This window comes from Dendrobates tinctorius, unplaced genomic scaffold (assembly GCF_039654945.1).
Source record: "Dendrobates tinctorius isolate UK_male_01 unplaced genomic scaffold, ASM3965494v1 ptg000020l, whole genome shotgun sequence".
Lineage (NCBI taxonomy): Eukaryota > Metazoa > Chordata > Amphibia > Anura > Dendrobatidae > Dendrobates > Dendrobates tinctorius.
In genome coordinates this window covers 9,214,314-9,240,403 of record NW_027361688.1, presented here as the reverse complement: position 1 = coordinate 9,240,403, position 26,090 = coordinate 9,214,314, and the positions used below count along the sequence as shown (strand labels likewise).

Below are 26,090 nucleotides of genomic sequence, written 5' to 3'. Positions count from 1 at the left end.
GTCTAACATCATGTCCTCACTATATCTGAAACTGAACCTGTCAAAGACTGAACTCCTGGTGTTTCCTCCCGCTACTAATGTACCTATACCCGACATTGCCATTTCTGTGTGTGGCTCCACTATTACTCCCCAGCAACATGCCCGCAGTCTTGGGGTCATACTTGACTCTGAGCTTTCCTTTGCCCCCCACATTCGATCACTGGCTCGCTCTTGTTATCTGCACCTCAAAAACATTTCTAGAATTCGACCTTTTCTTACTTTTGACTCTGCAAAAACTCTTACTGTTTCTCTTATTCATTCTCGTCTTGACTATTGTAACTCTCTACTAATCGGTCTCCCTCTTACCAAACTCTCCCCCCTCCAATCTGTCTTGAATGCAGCTGCCAGGATCATATTCCTCGCCAATCGTTACACCGATACCTCTACCTTGTGCCAGTCATTAAACTGGCTACCCATCCACTCCAGAATCCAGTACAAACTTATTACCCTCACCCACAAAGCCCTCCATGGCTCAGCACCACCCTACATCTCCTCCCTTGTTTCAGTATACCATCCTACCCACACCCTCCGTTCTGCTGATGACCTGAGGTTAGCATCCTCAATAATCAGAACCTCCAACTCCCGTCTTCAAGACTATACACGTGCTGCGCCAATTCTTTGGAATGCACTTCCCAGGTCAATACGATTAGTCCCCAACCCCCACAATTTTAAGCGTGCCCTGAAAACGCATTTATTCAGACTGGCCTATCGCCTCAACATATTAACCTAATCTATCCCTAGGTGGCACAGCCAAAAGTTTTACCATAACCAGGTTCCCCGCATCATGTTCCCACATGCTTTATGCATCCATTAGCCCTCTGCATCCGTACTGTTACACACTTAACATTATGGCTGGTCCATACAATCAGGGCAACTGTTACCACCCACCTTTCGTGTCTCCCCTTTTTTCCTCATAGACTGTAAGCTTGCGAGCAGGGCCCTCATTCCTCTTGGCATCTGTTATGATCTATGTGATTATTGTTATGCTGTAATGTATATTGTCTGTACAAGTCCCCTCTGAAATGTAAAGTGCTGCGGAGTATGTCAGCGCTATAGAAATAAAATTTATTATTATTATCCAAGGAGAACCTGGCGTTTCCTCAAAGACTTGGAAGATACCACAGAGAAGGTCAAAGAGGACCATCCAAGGAGAGCCTGGCGTTTCCTCAAAGACTTGGAAGATACCACAGAGAAGGTCAAAGAGGACCATCCAAGGAGAGCCTGGCGTTTCCTCAAAGACTTGGAAGATACCACAGAGAAGGTCAAAGAGGACCATCCAAGGAGAGTGGTCTTTTCTTAAAGACTTGGAAGATACCACAGGGAAGGTCAAAGAGGACCATCCAAGGAGAGTGGTCTTTTCTTAAAGACTTGGAGGATACCACAGAGAAAGTCAAAGAGGACCAGCCAAGGAGCCTGGTCTTTTCTCAAAGACCAGATCATATATTTTTGGATATTTGGGATCCCCTGACCCCTTACATCGACAGGTACTGTAATACACACAAGCTGTTGGTGATCATTTTGATGGCTCTGAAGACCAATATGTTCACAAAAAACAGGCCTCCGATTACTAGGCAAGAAAAAGCTTGAAGGACGTGATATTATTGGTTAAGAGTCAGTGATAAGCGGTCATAGAGGAGCGCTTAGGAAGCAACCCAGGGGCAGACAAAAACGTCAGGTTTCCACCGCAGCTCCAGCCGAAAACCTCCAATGGAGGATAGGAGCAATAAGAAAATGGAAACGGTCTTAGGAGCGCAGGAAAGAGACTCAGACAAGAGATGGGGTTAAACCACAACGCGTTTCGACGGAGGATCCGTCTTCATCAGGTGGAAGTTTCCTAAGACCGTTTCCATTTTCTCAGTGATATTATTGGTTGACTCACTGAGGTTCTCAAAGACTTTTCCCCAAAGATAAATTGCCCCTAGTCAAGAAATGGATTCCAACATAGGTCTCGGAACAAAAATAAACTCCAAATCCAAGCAGGCAGAACTTTTTGGGTTCATAGCTACTTTTTAAAAGGCTCAATTAAGAGAACGATTATACTCTTTCATAGGGCCATCTACAAAACTAAAGATATTTGCTGGATCCTGTGTTATCAGCTGTGTATACAGACGCAAGCTTGCATTTTAATCCTGTATGTAATGATAATGAGACATCTGAAAACTGTTTTTTTTTTCTCTTTACAGAAGAGTTAAGTATAAGATGGCCTTAATGACCAGTGTGTGTTCAAGTTTGTTGTTTTTATTTCTTAAATCTGCCATAAAAATGTCCAGATATCTTAAATTGCATTAGTCCACATTTTTATAGTCCACCCATGGGGGTGTGGCTCACATGGTATTTATGCATAGCAATCTAAAGACACGCCCCAGAGGATCCTGCGAGTAAGCCCCTCACCTCGGTAAAGACCATATAATTAGCACTACATTAAAAAGTCCTATTTCTTAGGGACTGTATGGCGGATTTTAAAAAAAATAAAAAATCCAATACTTAGGGGAGAAAGGAAAAAAAAATGGCCACTTGACGTGAAGCAAGGTCATCTTAAAAGAGGCTGTCCAAGGAGCAGCTAAAGTTACTAAAAAAAAAATTGATAAAAATCTATACTTCCCGCCTGGAATGATGCCACTGCTCTGCGTCCTCCGCCAGACTCCCAACAATGTCACGTGACCGCTGCAGGCGGTCTTCCGACCCTAACTGGGAGAGCATCAGACTGTTGCGTTATGGTTAAGAGACCCAATAGGAGGTCTGTACCTTCACATGGAATACAGCCTTATTTCACATGTGACTGTAGCCTTTGAGAGGCGTAAATATTAGAGATGGGTGAACCCGGACTGAGCGCGCGCCACAGATTTTTTTTTTTCTTTTTTTTTTTTTATCAGTTTGGGAATACATTATTTTCAACGGGGCTAGGGTTCTGGTGAAGTTTCAGTTCCCGAACCAACTTTTAAAAAAGTTTGGGTCAGGTACTAGAACCCAAACCTACACTGGTCCACCCATCCCTAGTAAATCTACATATATACCACTCTGTATACTACAAAAAAAAAAAAGAAAAAGCAGAAACGGTAGTTCTATTAAAGTCCCCTGCCATGTAATTTGCTAATTAAAAGAAAAAAAAACAAAAAAACAACAAACACAAAGAAAATCCAACCTTCATGTTCCCTTCTGCTAGCAGTTTGTTGGCACCGAGCCTACAGCGAGCGTTTAAACACGCTGGCGCCGAGGAGTTAAATGAAGGTAATTTAATCCCGTGTCACTCTGCACTGCGGCTCCCAGAACAAGAGATTTTTAAGTTAAAACAGTTCATTCGAAGAAGCAAATTCAGGTCAAGGTACATTAGAGGTCAAGTGCCCGGGGGCCTGGCTGCCTTCTTTCTAAACTCTCAAAAAGTCAAGATAAGGTGGGCAAACTTCAAGGTCATCATTAGCACACCCTTCGGTTGCTAAAGAAAAAAATTAAAAAATTAAAGAACAAAAAAGTAATACAATAAAATATATATATATACACACCAGGTGAAATAAGTATTGAACAAGTCACAAACGTTCCAAGTAAATCTATTCCTAAAGGTGCTATTGACCTGAAATTCTCACCAGATGTCGTTAACAACCCGTCCAATCCACACAAAGAAATCACACCATAGATGTCCATAAATTATGTGTAATAATGAGAAATGACACAGGGAAAAAGTATTGGAACACATGAGGAAAGAGGTGCAAAAAGCCATGGAAAGTCCCGACACCAACTGATTTCACCAAATAGAAAGGAATCCTGACGCTTCGTGATTAATAATATCAGCGGGTTCAATTGATGCCTGGTCTATCAAAAGGCGTCTCATTACCAAGGCGCCACACAAGAAATATATCATGATGGGGAAAACCAGTGAGCTGTCTCAAGACCTTCACAACCTTATTGACGAAGAACATAATGATGGCATTGGTTACAGAAGAATTTCTAAACTACAGAAGGCTGCAGTGAGCATTGTTGGGGCCATAATCCAGAGGGGGAAAGAACATTTCACCATAAACCGACCAGAACCAGGTGCTCCTCGCAAGATTCATACAGAAAAGTGAAATGAATTATTAGGAGAGTTGTCCAACAGCCAAGGACCACCTGTGGAGAGAGCTACAGAAAGACCTGTAATCAGCAGGTACAACGGTAGTAATGCACTCACCCTCCATGACCCTGCTCACTACGCAAGACTCTATTACTAAACAAAAAGTATGCTTAAGAGCATTTACAGTTTACTCAACAACATTTAGACAAGCCTGTGAAATACTGGGAGAATATAGTCTGGTCAGATGACACCAAAATTGAACTCTCTGGATGCCATAATACACACCATGTTTGGAGGCCAAAAGGCACTGCATATGACCCCAAAAACACCATACCAACAGTGAAGTTCGGAGGTGGGAACATTATGGTGTGGGGCTGATTTTCAGCATATGACACTGGCAAACTTCATGTGATTGAAGGATGAATGTAGAGAGACATTGTTGATAAAAATATGCTGCCATCTATCAGGATGATGAAGATGAAACGAGGGTAGACATTTCAGCAAAACAATGATCCCAAATACACAGCCAAAGAAATGCTCAACTTGTTGCAAATCTGGCCCGCAGGGTATATATGACCCACTCCCTCCACCATCACTCCCCCCTGCGTCTGATGACTCGGTGCAGCGGGCGCAATGTCATTACGAAGTGCCCACTATGCCGAGCAGTGCAGAGAATCAGAACATGCCTGCAGAAACCGGGCAGCGGCGGAATGAGGAGACGGGAGTATTATTTAAATAAATCACACTGTCGTACTGTATGGAGCACTAGGGTGGGGCCCATTATCCTGCATGGCACACTATGTGGGGGCCATTATACTGTATGGCACACTATGTAGGGCTCATTATACTGTATGGAGCATTAAGTAGGGCTCATTATACTGTATGGCACACTATGTAGGGGCCATTATACTGTATGGCGCACTATGTAGGCCCCATTATACTGTATGGAGCATTATGTGGGGCCCATTATACTGTATGGGGCATTTTGTAGAACCCATTATCTATTTATTCATATTATATGGGGCATTTATCCGCTTTTATACGGTGCACAATGAGAACCTATATTTTATGAGCCACTGCTGCTTAAGACTTGGCTGCTGTGACCCTTTACAAATCATCTTATTCACAACTATGTTCTTTGATCATTCAAGTGAGGTATTTACCTCCCTATATGTGCTCTGTATCTCATTATGTACCACATGGTGTGCTATGATGTGTTTTTTTTATTATATTGAAATAAATTTTGCATTTTTGGATCTTTTGGTTCCTTCCTTGTTTTCTCTTTTGGTGTTATGGTTTGATTTTGAAGGGATCATTATTATATTTTTTTTTCTATGATATGAGGTTATAATCGTTTGGATTGTTGCCCATTATACTATATGGAGCATTATGTAGGGGCCATTATACTGTATGGAGCATTATGTAGGGCCCATTATACTGTATGGAGCATTATGTAGGGCCCATTATACTGTATGGCGTACTAATCAACTGAGCCACCCTGCATGTATTTACTCCATTCACTGCTAGCAAGCAGCCTGAATGATACAACTTCCCACCTCTGCTGCCTCTATTTTCTGCTGCAATATATCCAAATGGTACAACTCCATACTTCTGCTGCTTTACCATTTTGCTGCATATTTTAATGTGCTTGCTAAAGCTTTGGTATAATTCATTTGTTGCACTGTATGTAATACTTACTGCTTTAGATCTGTGACTGGGGCCTTTCTAGATCTTATCAGGTGGAAGGTGCTATAGCATATTGACACATCTTGGTCTAGTGCCTTTGATCATCTAACCATCCCCTGGTCTGCTGGCCCCAGCTGCCAAATTATACCCAACCAGCTCCCACAATCCCTCTCTCCTGACCCTGTAGTGTGGCCTATATATTTAGTAGTTCCTAAAGGCCCTTTTACATTTAGCGATGCACCAGCGATCCGACCCGGTCAGGATCGCTGGTGCATCGCTAAATGATCGCTAGTGAGATTTCATACAGAAAGATCTCACAGCGATGCAGCAGCGACGCAGCGCACGATACTTACCTTTCACACACAGCGATCCTGACGTCCTCCCGCCCGCCTCCACGCGTCGCTCGTCATCACAGCAGGAAGTCCCAGCAGGAAGCTGATGACGAGAAATGGAGCCGCCCAATCTTGCGCGATCAGCGATGGACAGCGGGGGAGCCGGTCGGAGGTAAGTATCACACATAGCGATATCGCTAGCAATATCGCTATAACGTTACAAAATCAGTGACGTTTTAGCGATATTGCTAGCGATATCGCTATGTGTAAAACCCCCTTAAGGGGAAGCACGCAAGTGTGGGGTGCAGCACGCAAGCATCTCATAAGCAAAGCATCACAGAAGATAAGCATCCAGCAAAATGGCAGTTATACATGGCAGTTAATCAGGGCAGGAGTCAGGTAACCCACACTTTGCTCTCCCCTTTAACCATGTGCTTTATTTTTATCCTCCTGGGTTCCCTTGCCATCCACATTCACCATATCCCCCCTCCATCACAACTCATACACATCAGCCCCTCTATACTTCCCTCTCCCATGTACAGCTCCCATGCACTCCTCACCTTCCTGAGAAACCTCAGCCCATCTTGCCCAAACACATCGCAGAAAAAAAAAAACTACCTACAATTCCAACAACTATTTGCTCTTTATCTACTCCTACTGATTTCAGGGGACATCTCCCCCACCCCTGGTCCACCATCCCCCCACCTCAACCCCTACCCTACATCGAAACCATAATAATCTTATTAACATTACTTGCACTCCCTCATCTCCATCTTTTAATTGTGCCCTCTGGAATCCACGGTCTGTATGCAACAAGCTTCATTTCCTACACAATTACTTTCTGAACAACTCTCTTAAATCTGTTGGCCCTCACTGAAACCTGGATTCAGGATTCTGACACTGTCTCTCCTGCTGCCATTTCCTATGGTGGCTTACAATTCTCTCACTCCCCGAGACCCACAAACAGACATGGTGGTGGAGTCGGCATACTCCTGCCCCCACAATGCACTTTCCAGGTCATCCCCCCAGTTCCATCACTCTTATTCCCTTCTTTTGAGGTCCACACCATCAGGCTCTTCCGTCCCCTCTCCCTCAGGGCAGCGGTCATATACCAGCCCCCAGGCTCACCCACCCACTTCCTTGACCACTTTTCAGCCTGGCTGCCGCACTTCATGTCCTCAGAACTTCCAACTCTCATCCTGGGAGACTTCAACATCCCCATTAACAGCCCTACTTCCACATCTGCATCCCAACTTCTGTCACTAACCACCTCTCTAGGCCTCTCACAGCTTTCAACCTCTGAGACACACAAGGACAGTAACACCCTTGATCTGGTCTTCGGCCGGCTCTGTTCAATCTCCCACCTAAATAACTCATCGCTTCCACTCTCTGACCACAACATTCTCTCCTTCACACTCACAAATCCTTGTCCACCCCAGCTCACTCCTACCTACCACACAGTCAGAAATCTACAAGCCATTAACCCTCAGACACTTTTAGATTCCCTACACTCATCACTATCCCCTATCTCCTCTTTTTCCTGTCTTAATCTGGCTGTTCATCACTACAATGACACTCTTAGAATCACCCTTGACCAAGTAGCTCCCCTCACCCTCAGAACCTCAAAACACAGAGTAAAACAGCCCTGGCTCACATCACAAACTCAACTTCTCCAGCGATGCTCTAGGAGTGCTGAACGCCTATGGAGAAAAACCCGCACACCAGAAGACTTCATCCACTTCAAATTTATGTTAAGAACCTATAACGCTGCCCTTCACCTCGCCAAACAGACCTACTTCACCACCCTGATCTCCTCACTAACCAACAACCCCAAGAAACTTTTTGACACTTTTCACTCCCTCCTCAGGCCAAAAGCACAAGCCCCTATCACAGACATTTGTGCTGATGACCTGGCCTCCCACTTTACAGAATAGATAATATCCGACTGGAAATCTGCTCCCAATCACCAAGTGCTGTGACTCCCATCCCTTCCTGCATCTCCCCTGGCTCACTTTCCACATTTGATCCCATCACAGAAGAAGTCTTCAGACTCCTCTCTTCTTCTCGTCCGACTACATGCACTACCGACCCCATGCCCTCACATCTCCTCCAGTCGCCACAACCCACCTAACTACAATCTTTAATCTCTCACTCTCCCCGGGCATTTTCCCATCCTCCTTCAAACACGCCATTGTTACTCCATTACTAAAGAAAACCGCTCTCGACCCATCCTGCAAAAACAACTACAGACCAGTCTCCAATCTCCCCTTCATCTCTAGACTTTTGGAACGCCTAGTTTACTCCCGCCTTACCAGTTACCTCTCCACTCACTCCCTTCTAGACCCTTCACAGTCCGGCTTCCGCCCCCTACATTCGACTGAAACTGCACTCATCAAAGTGACCAATGACCTTCTGACAGCAAAACGTAACGGTGACCACTCTCTGCTCATTCTTCTTGACCTATCTGCAGCTTTCTATACTGTTGACCACCATCTCCTACTCTCTAGGCTCCAGTCACTAGGCATTAAGGACACTGCACTCTCCTGGTTCTCTTCCTATCTCTCTGACCGCTCCTTCAGTGTTTTATTCTCTGGCTCCACGTCATCTCCTCTTCCTCTTGCTGTCGGGGTACCTCAGGGCTCAGTCTTTGGCCCCCTTTTTTCTCTCTACACGGCCCCAATTGGACAGACCATCAGCAGATGTGGCTTTCAGTACCATCTTTATGCTGATGACACACAACTATACACGTCTTCCCCCGACCTTACCCCCGCTGTACTACAGAATGCCAGTGACTGTCTGTCCGCAGTCTCCAATATCATGTCCACCCTCTATCTGAAACTCAACCTCTCTAAAACTGAACAACTTCTGCTCCCGCCGTCTACTAACCTCCCTAAATCTGACATTTCCCTCTCCATGGGTGGTACCACAACAGCACCCCGGCAGCAGGCGCGCTGTCTGGGTGTTATGTTTGACACCAATCTCTACTTCACATCCCATATACAATCTCTTGCCCACTCTTGCGGCTTACACCTAAAGAACATCTCTAGAATCCGCCCTTTTCTCACTATGGAAACAACAAAAACCCTCATTGTTGCATTGATCCACTCCCGCCTGGATTACTGCAACGCTCTATTAATTGGCCTCCCCGTCACTCGACTATGCGCTCTCCAGTCCATACTTAATGCAGCGGCCAGAATCGTCCATCTGGCTAATCGGTACTCGGACGCATCCGCTCTTCGCCAGTCCTTACATTGGCTGCCCATTCATTATAGGATTCAATGCAAAGTACTTGTTCTCACCCACAAAGCTCTCCACAGTGCGGCACCCCCTTACATCTCTTCCCTCATTTCTGTCTATCGGCCTAGCCGATCGCTGCGCTCTGCAAACAACTTTCGACTAACCTCTGCTCTAATCCGTACCTCCCTCTCCCGACTCCAAGACTTCTCCCGTGCTGCTCCTATCCTCTGGAATGCGCTACCCCAAGAAATCAGGACAATCCACAATATGCATAGTTTTAGGCGCTCCCTCAAAACACACTTGTTCAGAGCAGCCTATCACATTCACTAATCAAAGTCATTCTATGTGTAAGGGTACGTGCACACGCTGCGGATTTGACTGCACGGATTTTGTAAAATCCGCAGGTAAATCTGCAGGTCAGAAGACCTGCGGTTTTATCTGCGGATTGGCCTGCGGTTCTGCCCTGCGGTTTTTCATCTCCACAATGGAGGAGATGGCAAACCGCAGCGGAATCTGCAGAAAGAATTGACATGCAATTCTTTCTGCGGTTTCAAAACCGCAGGAAAACCACGCGGAAAAATCTGCACCAGCGTTTTTTTTATTCCCATAGGGAATAATGGTACTGTACACCGCAGCAAAAACTCCATCCATCCTTCACTCCCTCAAGATGGCTGGACCTTCATTGTAAATACATCATTGTAAATACACACCTGTACTCTGTATCTCCCCCACCTCACTGTAGATTGTAAGCTCTCACGAGCAGGGGCGGCTTATTTCGTCTTATTTTGCTTTAATTATTGTATTGTTAATGTTGTTACTTATGACTTGTGTTTTGAAACTGTTAAACTGTAAAGCGCTGCAGAATATGTTGGCGCTATATAAAGATTATTACTACTACTACTACTACTACTACTACGTAGGGCCCATTATACTGTATGGGGCATTATGTAGGGCCCATTATACTGTATGGGGCATTATGTAGGGCCCATTATACTGTATGGGGCATTATGTAGGGCCCATTATACTGTATGGGGCATTATGTAGGGCCCATTATACTGTATGGGGCATTATGTAGGGCCCATTATACTGTATGGGGCATTATGTAGGGCCCATTATACTGTCTGGGGCATTATGTAGGGCCCATTATACTGTCTGGGGCATTATGTAGGGCCCATTATACTGTCTGGGGCATTATGTGGAGCCCATTATACTGTATGGGACATTATGTGGGGCACATTATACTGTATGGCGCACTATGTAGGGCCCATTATACTGTATGGAGCACTATGTGGGGTCATTATGCTGTATGGGGCATTATGTAGGGGCCATTATACTGTATGGAGCATTAAGTAGGGCCCATTATACTGTATGGCGTACTATGTAGGGCCCATTATACTGTATGGGGCATTATGTAGGGCCCATTATACTGTATGGCGTACTATGTAGGGCCCATTATACTGTATGATACATGTAGGGGCCATTATACTGTATGGGGCATTAAGTAGGGCCCATTATACTGTATGGCGTACTATGTAGGGCCCATTATACTGTATGGGGCATTATGTAGGGCCCATTATACTGTATGGCGTACTGTGTAGGGCCCATTATACTGTATGGGGCATTATGTAGGGGCATTAAGTAGGGCCCATTATACTGTATGGAGCATTATGTAGGGCCCATTATACTGTATGGCGTACTATGTAGGGCCCATTATACTGTATGGGGTATTATGTAGGGGCCATTATACTGTATGGGAGCACTATGTGGGGTCATTATGCTGCATGGGGCATTATGTAGTGGCCATTATACTGTATGGGGCATTAAGTAGGGCCCATTATACTGTATGGAGCATTATGTAGGGCCCATTTTACTGTATGGGGCATTATGTAGGGCCCATTTTACTGTATAGTGTACTATGTAGGGCCCATTATACTGTATGGGGCATTATGTAGGGCCCATTATACTGTATGACAGACTATGAAGGGCCCATTATACTGTATGGCACACTATGTAGGGCCCATTATACTGTATGGCACACTATGTAGGGCCCATTATACTGTATGGCACACTATGTAGGGCCCATTATACTGTATGGCACACTATGTAGGGTCCATTATACTGTATGGAGCATTATGTGGGGCCCATTATACTGTATGGGGCATTATGTAGGGCACATTATACTATATGGCGCACTATGTAGGGCCCATTATACTGTATGGGGCATTATGTAGAGGCCATTATACTGTATGGTGCACTATGTAGGGCCCATTATATTGTATGGAGCATTATGTGGGGCCCATTATACTGTATGGAGCATTATGTGGGATTACAGCTGAGGAAACCACTGTTGTCAACATACTTTGCCGGGGTGATTGAAGGGGTGGTGGTACTGTATCTATGTGGTGGGTTATTCACGGGACAACCCATTTAACCTTTGCTTCCATATGAAAAGGTTCATCGTTAAATTTAATTATAAAAGGAAAAACTTCATTTCTAGACATTTTTATATAAACATCAAGATTAACCCATGACTCCATCTAAAGTTTTAATTTTGGCCCTCTGTGGAGTTGAGTTTGACATTCCGGCTATAAATGAAAGAGCCCCTTCACATTGGGGGAAAAAAAAAAGTAAAAATCAAAAAGGCAACAAAAGTAATGCTCTATAAAAAATAAAGTCAGCTAGTATATATATATAAAAAAAAAAAAAAAAAATTGTATTTAGAAAAAAAAAAAAATGGATGGCATTGTGTGCTAAAAAGCCGACGGTCTGACTGCCGGGAGTTTGGAGGTCACGGCATTTAATGAAATTCACGCTCTCCACAGTCATAATCCACTTACTGCAAGGACAGAGGAGGGAGGACAATGTACAAGGTGAAACGCTACCATCAACATTCAGAGCAGGGGAAAGTCGAAAGGTGAATGGTTTATGGGAAAAATATATATATAGTCAGCCTCAATTCAAAGGAAAAAAAAAAAAAAAAACACACATAGAACACTCCTTTTCCTAGAACCGAGCCTCGCTCTACAGATAATCCAAGGCTACGCGAATACCTCCGGAGCGCAGATATGTGACCTGTTTACATAGGACTGCAGTGATATAGGGGAAGCAGCTGTCTACACATCTCAGGCGCCCCAGCACAAAATGGTCAGAGCACAGATGTGACAAAAAAGGAAAAAAAAAAATTAATTAAAAAAACAAGTTTATAAAGAGTTGTGGAATTGTGTAACTATATTGCATCTCAGAGCAGGAATCATAATTCTGCCGGTTGTTACTGCAAACAGTCAGCAAGCTCATTCAAATGCACTGGAGGATCTGGCAGGTTCTACTGTTGCAGAATCTTATTTTTTCTGTCCAAGCAACAAACACCTTTGTGGGACTTATTAAAAGTCAATAAGGTCCATCAGGTGATGCAGGCGATCATAGTGTAATGGGTCCGATAAATCACACAGAAGGACAAGGCTTAGACTGCAAGACGCAGAGAGTGGGCAGTTCAGCAAATTAATACTACTTCTGCACCAGCAGAATAGTGAGTGCAGCTCAGGAGTATAATACAGGATGTAACTCAGGATCAGTAATGTAATGTATGTACACAGTGACTGTACCAGCAGAATAGTGATTGCAGCTCTGGGGTATAATACAGGATGTAACTCAGGATCAGTAATGTAATGTATGTACACAGTGACTGCACCAGCAGAATAGTGAGTGCAGCTCTGGGGTATAATACAGGATGCAACTCAGGATCAGTAATGTAATGTATGTACACAGTGACTGCACCAGCAGAATAGTGAGTGCAGCTCTGGAGTATAATACAGGATGTAACTCCGGATCAGTAATGTAATGTATGTACACAGTGACTGCACCAGCAGAATAGTGAGTGCAGCTCAGGAGTATAATACAGGATGTAACTCCGGATCAGTAATGTAATGTATGTACACAGTGACTGCACCAGCAGAATAGTGAGTGCAGCTCAGGAGTATAATACAGGATGTAACTCCGGATCAGTAATGTAATATATGTACACAGTGACTGCACCAGCAGAATAGTGAGTGCAGCTCAGGAGTATAATACAGGATGTAACTCAGGATCAGTAATGTAATGTATGTACACAGTGACTGCACCAGCAGAATAGCGAGTGCAGCTCTGGAGTATAATACAGGATGTATCTCAGGATCAGTAATGTAATGTATGTACACAGTGACTGCACCAGCAGAATAGTGAGTGCAGCTCTGGAGTATAATACAGGATGTAACTCAGGATCAGTAATGTAATGTATGTACACAGTGACTGCACCATCAGAATAGTGAGTGCAGCTCTGGAGTATAATACAGGATGTAACTCAGGATCAGTAATGTAATGTATGTACACAGTGACTGCACCAGCAGAATAGTGAGTGCAGCTCTGGAGTATAATACAGGATGTAACTCAGGATCAGTAATGTAATGTATGTACACAGTGACTGCACCAGCAGAATAGTGAGTGCAGCTCTGGAGTATAATACAGGATGTAACTCGGGATCAGTAATGTAATGTATGTACACAGTGACTGCATCAGCAGAATAGTGAGTGCAGCTCTGGAGTATAATACAGGATGTAACTCAGGATCAGTAATGTAATGTATGTACACAGTGACTGCACCAGCAGAATAGTGAGTGCAGCTCTGGAGTATAATACAGGATGTAACTCAGGATCAGTAATGTAATGTATGTACACAGTGACTGCACCAGCAGAATAGTGAGTGCAGCTCTGGAGTATAATACAGGATGTAACTCAGGATCAGTAATGTAATGTATGTACACAGTGACTGCACCAGCAGAATAGTGAGTGCAGCTCTGGAGTATAATACAGGATGTAACTCAGGATCAGTAATGTAATGTATGTACACAGTGACTGCACCAGCAGAATAGTGAGTGCAGCTCTGGAGTATAATACAGGATGTAACTCGGGATCAGTAATGTAATGTATGTACACAGTGACTGCATCAGCAGAATAGTGAGTGCAGCTCTGGAGTATAATACAGGATGTAACTCAGGATCAGTAATGTAATGTATGTACACAGTGACTGCACCAGCAGAATAGTGAGTGCAGTTCTGGAGTATAATACAGGATGTAACTCAGGATCAGTAATGTAATGTATGTACACAGTGACTGCACCAGCAGAATAGTGAGTGCAGCTCTGGAGTATAATACAGGATGTATGCAAATGTGCTTATCAAATAGATAATTAGACCTCATGAGTTTGTTGTATAGCTTAGAAAAGCTATGCTACAATGGCTGCATAATCCTGACGTTATGATGACAATTTTATGAACCTGGCTATTGAATGAAATTACTCCAGAGTATAAATTGTATTTCACCTCTGACCACCCAGGCTGTGCAGTGTGAGATTTCAGCAGCAGGGGAGGAGGGATGCTGTGGAGCTGTCCATCAGGCAAGGTTGGCGGACATGGAGTATAAATTTTCAAAAAGGATTACACAACCATTCTGACGTGGATTTTTTTTATAATAAGTACACCAGTCACACTAGGTCTAAGAGATTCATCAAATGTATGCAATTTATTTTGTGGAATCTGCTTTTGGCAGTTATATATATTACTGTACGGTGAACAGAGGTGCTACCCTTCATCGTAATTCTGCCTCTGCTGATAATGTGCCTGCTGAAAACTTTACATGAAAGGACAGGAAGTTAAGAGTCGATGTGGCAATATGAACATTGCAAGATCAATTTTTTTATATTTTTTTAAAGGATCGTGATATGAAAAAAAAAAAATTGCCTACAATTTATTTTTTTTAAAGGCAATTTTCTTTACATGAAGAAAAATTAAATGCTTCTCACCTTTTCACATACAGATGCCTGATGTTACCTGACAATCTTGTATCTGGGACAGTCAAACACTGCAGGCAAATTACAGGAATGTTCCTGTATGACAGGCAGAGACAGGCACCGACACAGCGTCTATACCTCCTGCTGACACAGAGGATTTTTTAAAAAATTTTTTGCATTTTTTTTATTTTTTAAAGGGGTATCGCAGGTTGAGAAAAAAAAAAAAAAAAAAAAAGAATTCCCTATCGACTGCCTAGGTGATCATTGTTAGTTCGGTGATGACTGCTCCATCGCTCATGGGACTGCTGGAAATAGCAGAATGGCTGCCATCTCCGGACATGCCAAAAGGATGAGTGTGCCTCCCCCCCCACCCCGGTGCCGAAGAGGAGAACGAGCGCCCCCACCCAGGGGCCAAGAGAGAGACGAGCGCCCCCACCCAGGGGCCAAGAGAGAGACGAGCGCCCCCACCCAGGGGCCAAGAGAGAGACGAGCGCCCCCACCCAGGGGCCAAGAGAGAGACGAGCGCCCCCACCCAGGGGCCAAGAGAGAGACGAGCGCCCCCACCCAGGGGCCAAGAGAGAGACGAGCGCCCCCACCCAGGGGCCAAGAGAGAGACGAGCGCCCCCACCCGGGGGCCAAGAGAGAGACGAGCGCCCCCACCCGGGGGCCAAGAGAGAGACGAGCGCCCCCACCCGGGGGCCAAGAGAGAGACGAGCGCCCCCACCCGGGGGCCAAGAGAGAGACGAGCGCCCCCACCCGGGGGCCAAGAGAGAGACGAGCGCCCCCACCCGGGGGCCAAGAGAGAGACGAGCGCCCCCACCCGGGGGCCAAGAGAGAGACGAGCGCCCCCACCCGGGGGCCAAGAGAGAGACGAGCGCCCCCACCCGGGGGCCAAGAGAGAGACGAGCGCCCCCACCCAGGGGCCAAGAGAGAGACGAGCGCCCCCACCCAGGGGCCAAGAGAGAGACGAGCGCCCCCACCCAGGGGCCAAGAGAGAGACGAGCGCCCCCACCCAGGGGCCAAGAGAGAGACGAGCGCCCCCACCCAGGGGCCAAGAGAGAGACGAGCGCCCCCACCCAGGGGCCAAGAGAGAGACGAGCGCCCCACCCAGGGGCCAAGAGAGAGACGAGCGCCCCACCCGGGGGCCAAGAGAGAGACGAGCGCCCCACCCGGGGGCCAAGAGAGAGACGAGCGCCCCACCCGGGGGCCAAGAGAGAGACGAGCGCCCCACCCGGGGGCCAAGAGAGAGACGAGCGCCCCACCCGGGGGCCAAGAGAGAGACGAGCGCCCCACCCGGGGGCCAAGAGAGAGACGAGCGCCCCACCCGGGGGCCAAGAGAGAGACGAGCGCCCCACCCCACCCAGGGGCCAAGAGAGAGACGAGCTCCCCGCCCCACCCAGGGGCCAAGAGAGAGACAAGCGCCCCGCCCCACCCGGGTGCGAAGAGAGACGTGCACCCCACCCCACCCAGGGGCCAAGAGAGAGACGAGCGCCCCACCCAGGTGCCAAGAGAGACGAGCTCCCCGCCCCACCCGGGTGCCAAGAGAGACGAGCTCCCCGCCCCACCCGGGTGCCAAGAGAGACGAGCTCCCCGCCCCACCCGGGTGCCAAGAGAAACGAGCGCCCCGCCCCACCCAGAGGCCAAGAGAGAGACCAGCGCCCCGCCCCGCCCCACCCGGGTGCCAAGAGAGACGAGCTCCCCACCCGGGGGTCAAGAGAGACGAGCGCCCCTCCCCACCCGGGGGTCAAGAGAGACGAGCGCCCCTCCCCACCCGGGGGTCAAGAGAGACGAGCGCCCCTCCCCACCCGGGGGTCAAGAGAGACGAGCGCCCCTCCCCACCCGGGGGTCAAGAGAGACGAGCGCCCCTCCCCACCCGGGGGTCAAGAGAGACGAGCGCCCCTCCCCACCCGGGGGTCAAGAGAGACGAGCTCCCCTCCCCACCCGGGGGTCAAGAGAGACGAGCGCCCCTCCCCACCCGGGGGTCAAGAGAGACGAGCGCCCCTCCCCACCCGGGGGTCAAGAGAGACGAGCGCCCCTCCCCACCCGGGGGTCAAGAGAGACGAGCGCCCCTCCCCACCCGGGGGTCAAGAGAGACGAGCGCCCCTCCCCACCCGGGGGTCAAGAGAGACGAGCGCCCCTCCCCACCCGGGGGTCAAGAGAGACGAGCGCCCCTCCCCACCCGGGGGTCAAGAGAGACGAGCGCCCCTCCCCACCCGGGGGTCAAGAGAGACGAGCGCCCCTCCCCACCCGGGGGTCAAGAGAGACGAGCGCCCCTCCCCACCCGGGGGTCAAGAGAGACGAGCGCCCCTCCCCACCCGGGGGTCAAGAGAGACGAGCGCCCCACTCAGGTGCCAAGAGAGACAAGCTCCCCGCCCCACCTGGGTGCCAAGAGAGACAAGCGCCCCGCTCCACCCAGGTGCCAAGAGAGAAGAGAGACGAGCGCCCCACCCGGGGGCCAAGAGAGATGAGTTTCCTGCCCCACCCAGGGACCAAGAGAGAGAGGAGCTCCCCGCCCCACCCGGGTGCCAAGAGAGACGAGCGCCCCTCCCCGCCCCACCTGAGGGCCAAGAGAGACGAGCACCCCACCCGGGTGCCAAGAGAGAGACGAGCACCCCACCCGGGTGCCAATACAGACGAGCGCCTCGCCCCACCTGGGGGCCAAGAGAGAGACTAGTTCCCTGCCCCACCTGGGGGCCAAAAGAAAGATGAGCGCCCCACCCGGGTGCCAAGAGAGAGACGAGCGCCCCTCCCCGCCCCACCCGAGGGCCAAGAGAGAGACGAGCGCCCTGCCCCACCCGAGGGCCAAGAGAGAGACGAGCGCCCTGCCCCACCCGAGGGCCAAGAGAGACGAGCGCCCCACCCGAGGGCCAAAAGAGACGAGCACGCCACCTGGGTGCCAAAAGAGAGACGAGCGCCCCACCCGGCGGCCAAGAGAGAGACGAGCGTCCCACCCGGCGGCCAAGAGAGAGACGAGCACCCCACCCCACCCGAGGACCAAGAGAGAGACGAGCTCCCGACCCACCCGGGGGACAAGAGAGAAAACGAGCGCCCCCCCCCGGGAGGGACAAGAGATAGACGAGCGCCCCACCCGGTTGCCGAGACGAGCGCTCCCCCCTACCCGGGTGCCAAGAGAGACGAGCGCTCCCCCCCACCCCCCTGGGGCTAAGAGAGACGAGTGCCCCCCATCCCTCAGGTATGAGCTTCCATTCAACCCCACCACGTCACTATTTTGTCACCAAGGAGGAGGGAGGACCGAAGTCCCCAAATGCTCTGGAGTTTTTGAGCAATGCCAGATTCTCTAAATTGTCACGCGGCAGATCACTTATTTCCCTTCAGTCCATCGGCTCTGAAATGTCTTTTTCTCACGGACCGACTTCCTAATATGATAAAACCAGACACGACGCGGGGGCTCGCTGCACTCAGGGCACATTACTGTATGTCATTAAGGAGAGCCACCGCCGACATGTCACCGAATCAATGATCCAGTTATCTCTCCATTACAGCGAATCCCGGGCTCGGAGCAGAGTGCTTAACCTCCTGCGATAATCAATTTTACTTAAAAAAAAATTATGATGGAAAGCAGACTGTCTGGCTCTGCCGCCGATACACACATTAGATGACCCGGGCCATTAACATCTTGTATTACGGTGTGATTTCAATAGAAATTTTTTTTGTTTCCCGGAGGATATTTTTATCAGCAAGCACCAGTCCTAAAATCCATTTACCACGGAAGACGGCTTATAGCCGGGGTAGCGCCCGGGACGGAGCACGCGGGCGAGACGATAAATACCAAAGATGCCTTGAGCCGAGCGTCCGCATTGTCCTCACTTGCCTTTATCTGCCACAAGGTAAAACACACAACGCCGGCAGGTTAAAATAATTACTGTCATCACGCAAGGAGAAAAAAAAAAAAGAAGCCAACACATCATAAGAAAAGCAGCCATATAAATGCACTACCCCATGGTAATAATAAGATGACGGGCCCATGTATAACATTAGGATGGCAAAAAAAGGAACGTAGCGTCAAAAAGTGGCAAGAGAACTCAGACCTACATTATATGTATATAAAAATATATTGAAGTTCAAACAAGCTGTCCAGCTTCATTGGGCCCCTGTAAGGTAAATATGTCGTCCGAATTATAAGAAAAAAATGCTACTCAATACCAGGTGGAAGCTGCAACAGCCCAGCTTTTTCTGACTCTTCACCCATTTCCCCCAAGCATACAGCTACATATATGTTAGATCTGCTACTCTATACCAGGTAGAAGCAACAGCCCAGATTCTTATGACCGCTCACCCGTTTCCCCTAATCATACGGCGGCATATGTTAGATCTGCTACTCAGTACCAGGTAGAAGCTCCAACAGCACAGATTCTTCCGACCGCTCACCCGTTTCCCCTATTCATGCGGCGGCATATATCTTGGACAGATCTGCTGCTCAATACCAGGTAGAAGCTCCAACAGCCCAGATTCTTCAGACCGCTCACCCGTTTCCCCTAATCATACGGCGGCATATGTTAGATCTGCTACTCAGTACCAGGTAGAAGCTCCAACAGCCCAGATTCTTCAGACCGCTCACCCGTTTCCCCTAATCATACGGCGGCATAGGTTAGATCTGTTACTCAGTACCAGGTGGAAGCTGCAACAGCCCAGCATTCCCATATTCCTGAAGGACAAAACCGCTCTAATTTCCATCAAAATGACCCCCTAACTCTTCTGCTACATATGTGGACAGATCTGCTAGGAGCTGAAACAGTCCAGTAGTTTCAGATGCTTAAAGAACAAGTCTGCCCAGTTATTTATATAAATGTCTACCTAAAATCATACTGTTATGTATGTAGACAGATCTGCTACTCAATACCAGGAGAAAGCTGCAAACAGCTCAACTTTTCCAGGCCTCTGAACCGCTTCATATAGAAATGTCCCCCTCAACTACATACATGGACCGATCCACTACTGGAAGCTATAAGAGCACAGCTTTTTCCCGACCTCCTTGCCCGTTTTCTACACAAACATACCCCCTAATCATACAGCTGCATATGTTAGACAGATCGCTTACTCAATACCAAGAGGGAGCTACAACAGCCCAGTATCTCCATACTCCTATATGGCAAATCTTCCCAGTTTTCTACTAGAGTCCTCCTAATCTAACTGCTGCTTGTGTAGACAGACCTGCTACTCAATACCAGGTGGAAGCTGCAACAGCTCACTTTCCCTCAGCCCTTTTAAGGCCATGTTTGACCAGTTTTATATAGGAATGTCACCCCAATCATACAGCTACATATGTAGAGAGATCTGCTACACAGTACCAGGTGGAAGCTACGACAGCCCAGCTTTTATCAATCCCTTACCAGTTTTCAATATAAATCATACAGACCTGCTACTCAGTACCAAGTGGAGGCTGCAACAGCCCAAATTTTCCCAGCCCCAGTAGAGCAAATCTGGCGAATTTTGTACTAAAACATCTGTCTAACGATACTGCTTAGTATATAGAATGATCTGCTACTCAGTACCAGGTGGAAGCTGCAAAAGCCTAACATTTCCTGTACTCTGACCAGGTTTCTACAGAAATGTCTCCCTTGCTACATATGTAGACAAAACGGCTACTCAGTACCAGGTGGAAGCTGCAAAAGCCCAACTTTTTCCAGGTCCTGAAGGGCAAATCTGCCGTGTTTTGTGCTAAAATACCAGTCTTAACTATACTGCTTAGTATATAGAATGATCTGCTACTCAGTACCAGGTGGAAGCTGCAAAAGCCCAACTTTTTCTAAGTAAGAAGAGAAAACTAAGTAAAATAATCAAGCAGGCAGGCCCAGCGCAATAAGCAGATTACCTAGACTTCCGCAACTACAAATAAAGGACTTTTGTTCATCCCTAGTGAAAAAAAAAAATCTGCTAATGGTTTATAGGACGACCTGCACCTACATGACTGAGCGAAGGAGGCTGACTCAGACAAGCGCGGTTACAGCCTGAAATCATGGACGTGCCTGCGGCAGCCTGCTCGTGTACTCTCCAGGAAACATCTCATAGAAAGCTGGGATCATACATGCGTCATTGCAGACCGGGGCCCCGAGAGACCCAAGAGCTGCGTATACTTACACTGGGAGGGCCCGTGAAGCACTTCACAGTTCGGACAGTGATAGAGGTCGATATCTGCCGCCTGATGCTCTTCAACTTTTACACAGCTGTAGGAGTGAGGAAAGAAAACAAGTTTTAGTAAATCGGAATTCGTAAATAAAACATTTATGAAAAGACATTAAAACTAGAAAAGGGGAAGTTTATATGTGGTTATCCCCAGCAATTATGCTGAGGATAACCAAATATAAACTTCCCCTTTAACAATGGGCAACATAGAAAAACAGCTGTATGCAGTCCAAACTAAAAGGCACGTTTCCTGTAGCATTTCTAGATCTGAAACATTTTGGGAGTTGCACTGCCGAGCTTCCCTTTAAGAGATTTTCCTTTAAAAAGAAGGACATGTCACCAGGTCAAAAGATGCCAGATTTTGACCTTCTTCCATTCCTGCTGCTCGGCTGAATATTTTGCTTTTTTCCTTTTTAAAATCCGACATACGGTTTCAGAGATATTGGCCTTTTTATTTAGCTCTGAATCCAGAAGACACGCCCCTGAGGATCACGTGAGCTACGCCCTCTTGGTAAAGAGCATAAAAATTGGCCCTAAATAAAAAAGGCTTATATCTCTGGAACCGTATGGCGGATTTGAAAAAAGAAAAAATTGGAATTCTCAGGGGAGCAGTGGGAATAAAATAAGACCAAAAAATTACCTATCTTTTGACATGGGCAGGTCCTCCTTAAAGGGAATTCCACTTTAAGGCAACTTGCTGGCACAGAAATGTGGAAGGCGCTGTGGGAAACTAAGAGAAGAAGCTTCAATCTACAGAATAAAGTAGTCATGACATTCATCTATGCATGTAAACCTATAGTACGCTAGGTCGGTGAAGGGCCCTCTCTCGCCTTCTTGCAGCACGTAACATGCAGCAGCAGCTGTTTCCAGAGTGCTGCATAAAATTGTTTGGCGACAGACCTGCCAACACTTGGATGAAAAAGTCACAACTAATCGGGAGTGAGAAGCAGATGCCAAGAGTCTAAAGGGAAAAAAAATAAGAAAAAGGATATTTTTCTTGAAATCCTGCCCACGGTGGTTCTTTGGCATCTCATGTCACAGTCTAAAACTACAGTTAAAACGTTTTACACCGATTCAGGAGTTGCAATCCTCCTCTAGTCACACCCAAAGCTGCATAAGACATTTTCTCCACTTGCCCTATGAGAACTATGGACTGTAACTGTCTCTTCAGCTGCATATCCTGCCTAATAACCTTCATATGTCAGTCTTCACTGTACTTCTTGCATTATATTCATGAAACAGAACCCAGGATGAACAGTCCTATAAACTGCTACCATATTGGGTTAAAAAGGGGGAGGGGGTTCATGAAGCAAAGGTACGTTTTGATCATAACAAAACTAGTCTGCAACAATAATAAATGGCGACTTCACCCTTTATGGACTAAGTGTACCAAAAAAGTTGAATTTCAAGCGTAAAAATAAATAAAAAATAATTGATTTCAACCTTGAATCGTAAGCAGCATAAAATGACTTTATAGGGTGTTTAATACCCTGTAAAAAATAGCTACAAAATTGTGAAGATGCAGCCAAAGGGAATCTGCTGCCTCAGTGATCTCCTACTATGGAGAGCTGTAAAGGAGAGAAACGCGGCTTTGATCTTAATTACAGGAAACAGGCTGCACAACGTAATTAGGGCAATTCCCTTCAAAATGCACAAAAAAAAAAAACCCACACGCAACTGTAGACAGAAAATTGTATCAGTGACGGCTCCCGGCTGTGCAGACTGCAGGAGGCAGAGCAATTAGTAGATCACTGCAGTCAAATGTATGTTCAGAGCCATACCGGAACATGATCTGATGATGATCGCTCAGGATTGAGTCCTTTGCAACACGCTGGAAAGCAAGAAACACCCCTTTAAATCACTGTTTTTCATGTGGGAATAAAAAGGTACTTGTGATGTTGGCAAAAATCGGACAAATACAAAATACAGAGGGTCGATATTCCACGTTGGTATATCCTAATGTGAACCAAGACTTATACATCATCATTTAAAGGAGACGTCTCTTTGGATTTTTTTTTATGTAAACTGAACCCCTCCTCCAATTGCTGAAGGTCCACTGATTCCGAAACAGTTTTTCTTTTTCTTCTATGCCCTCGAGTATTAATTGCGCAAATTTTCCCTTTCAACTGCATGGGGCTTGTACCAGAGAACTTCTCTGTGGGCGTTTGCCAAATCTCCTTTGATGCTGGCCAATCAAAGCATGGCCACGCCTACACTGAAGTTCTATTATGTACGCCCAGTTGGCTGAAGGGAAAATTTGCACTATTTCCGAGGGGTATAACTTTACAACGGAAGGTCGCAGAAGGAAAAGAAAACCTGTTCCGGAATCAGTGGAGCGGCAGAAATTGGAGGAGGTACATAACTTTAAAAAGTAAATGGATCCAACGCTGAGGGGGGGGGGGGGGGGGGGTTTATGTGTCTGCCAAAAGAGCCTACTTTTTCTGCCAATCTTGTTGAAAAATCACATGTGGCTAAATTAGTTTGTTGTAACCACCAGTATAATTGGAATGGAGGGGCACAGGAGAAAAAGAAAAACAGCTACAGAATCAGCGGAATAAAGGCAATTGGAGGAGGTACCGTACTTCGTTTAAATAAAATTTTTTATATATATCACATATATACATATATACACACACACACGTGATAGATATAGATATATATATATAGATAGATATATATATATATAGATAGATATATATATAGATAGATATATATATATATATCTATATACACACACACACACACACACACACACACACACAAAGAGAGGTCTTCTTTAAAGACATGGCCAGTAGATAAACCCCACCCCCAAAATAAAAAAAAAAAAAGTGAAGTGTTATCTCTGGCACGTTCCCATAAGGTCAAAAATACTTTGATGCTTATCTTCTTAGAAGGTGCCACTGCCGGTCCACACCCTATTTGTGTAGTGTTTGGAGAGGTGAAAATAAACAAGATAAAAGACAAAAAAAAAAAAAAAAAATACATAAAAAACCCAATAAGGTTTCATACAGTTGTTTCTCACAGATGGAACTCCAATCCTTTAGTATTAAAAACTTTTCAAAAAACTTGGATCCAAGTATCAAACTCGACGACTAATCAATGGGACCATCAAATAAAAAAAAAAAAAAATAGGAAGTAGAACACCCCTCCCCCCCCAAATAAATTAAAAAAAATAGAAGGACGCCATCCTGATGTTGTCTATGTCATCAGAGAGCAACAGCAGAGATGCATAATAATAATAATAATAATAATAATAATAATAATATTATAAATGACGGCATCTGAATAAGGGCTTATTTGGATATGCTATTGTTTCCTGTTATCCACCTGATCAAAAGTAGAAAACATTTCTCCTGCTGGTGAATTTAGCATGGAGGATTGGTGTGGACGGGATTATATGGCGGCAAAAGCCTATACTGCGAGTCGCGTTAGGTCTATACGGATGCAATCTACTCACTGACAGCAAACAGAGGAATCGAAATAGAAAGTGTACTGGAAAGTTGCCGGCCTTTTATTTATGTAATGAGGACGGTATATAAGGCCCGGTGCAGACGGGCGTATGTCACAGACTGCATACGGCCCTACAATGTCTGGTCGGACCGGGGTCCTCATACATGTCCGAAATCGGGAGACTTGCAGAAAGTACGGCCATTGCCGGTTTGTGGATGCAATAAGCCGGTCTGAACCCGACATAAGCCTCATACGAATAGTTGAGACCCCCGGGGTGTGTTCAAAAATGACAAAACAATCATGGCTGACCGATAATGAAATAGCCTTGACGAGAATCGCCATCATACTTAATTTGTTCAGGCCGCATTATACTGAGCAATGACCGGAGGTCTCCTGCTGTCGCACTATGATCTGTGTATAAAGTGTAAAAAAATAAAATAAATGGCTTTGTTTATATAGGAACACTGGGCCTCCTAGCAACCAATCGCAGAGCAGCTTTCATTTTCCCAAAGCAGTTGAAGAAATGGAAGCTGAGCTCTGGTTGGTTGCCATAGGCAACGCGGCCTAGTCAGTATAATGGTTGTCAGCACAGGCCGAATTTTCACAAATAAGCCTCAGAATCGGGCTACGAGGTGATCCGAGCAGGCCATTATTCACACCTGAAGTGATTACTGATGTAACCGACGCATCCTGCACACGTCAGCCATATTTAATCACCTTTTTGATCTTTTAAGTCTCCAGGTCAACTCATTATGTGAGCAAGCGATGTGTCAGTCCCCCACAAAAATACCCATCCGTACTACCTGGGAGTCATGGCGAAAAAAAGTGCAAGGTTGACCAGTTTCGATACGAGATGCTCATCGGCTTAATGCAAACTATTGCTCACTGCTGTCAGCCCGATCATGAAATTTTAGCTATACGCGTTCTCGTCAGCCACCATATTGTCAAAATAGGCGTGATTTGACCAACTATGAGGAAAAAAAAAGGATAAGAAAGTGATAAACCATTGGAGGAAATTGATTGCCACCATTTTGGTTTCAAAATTACCTATGCCGCCATATTGGAGAAGAAAAAACCCTGCGAAACGCTCCTACTTTGTCAGGGGATAATATGGTGATGAGGCCTTGTCTTGCGCTTCAGTTACATCCTTGACAAATTGAGAAAGCGCGTCACTTATACGAGGACAGGTCTCCCTAATTTACGAGCGGATAGCGATATACAGGCATGAGGCGCGCATTAAAGTTTCACGGGGGTTGCGTTACACGGTTATGATACATGGCGGCGGCTCTTGAAAAGCAAATGGCACAGACCTCTGCTAATAATTTATGAACGGCCAT

The 26,090-nt window shown here is 46.4% G+C and overlaps 1 protein-coding gene across 2 annotated transcripts in view; it reads right to left on the bottom strand.

The window, feature by feature from the left end:
* KDM7A (lysine demethylase 7A) overlaps positions 1-26,090 on the bottom strand; it is a 69,014-nt gene that overhangs the window by 25,612 nt on the left and 17,312 nt on the right. For both annotated transcript variants that reach the window (XM_073567624.1, XM_073567625.1), the window contains exon 2: positions 21,259-21,344. In XM_073567624.1, coding sequence (XP_073423725.1) covers positions 21,259-21,344 — 86 coding nt within the window. The remainder of the gene's footprint in view (positions 1-21,258; positions 21,345-26,090) is intronic.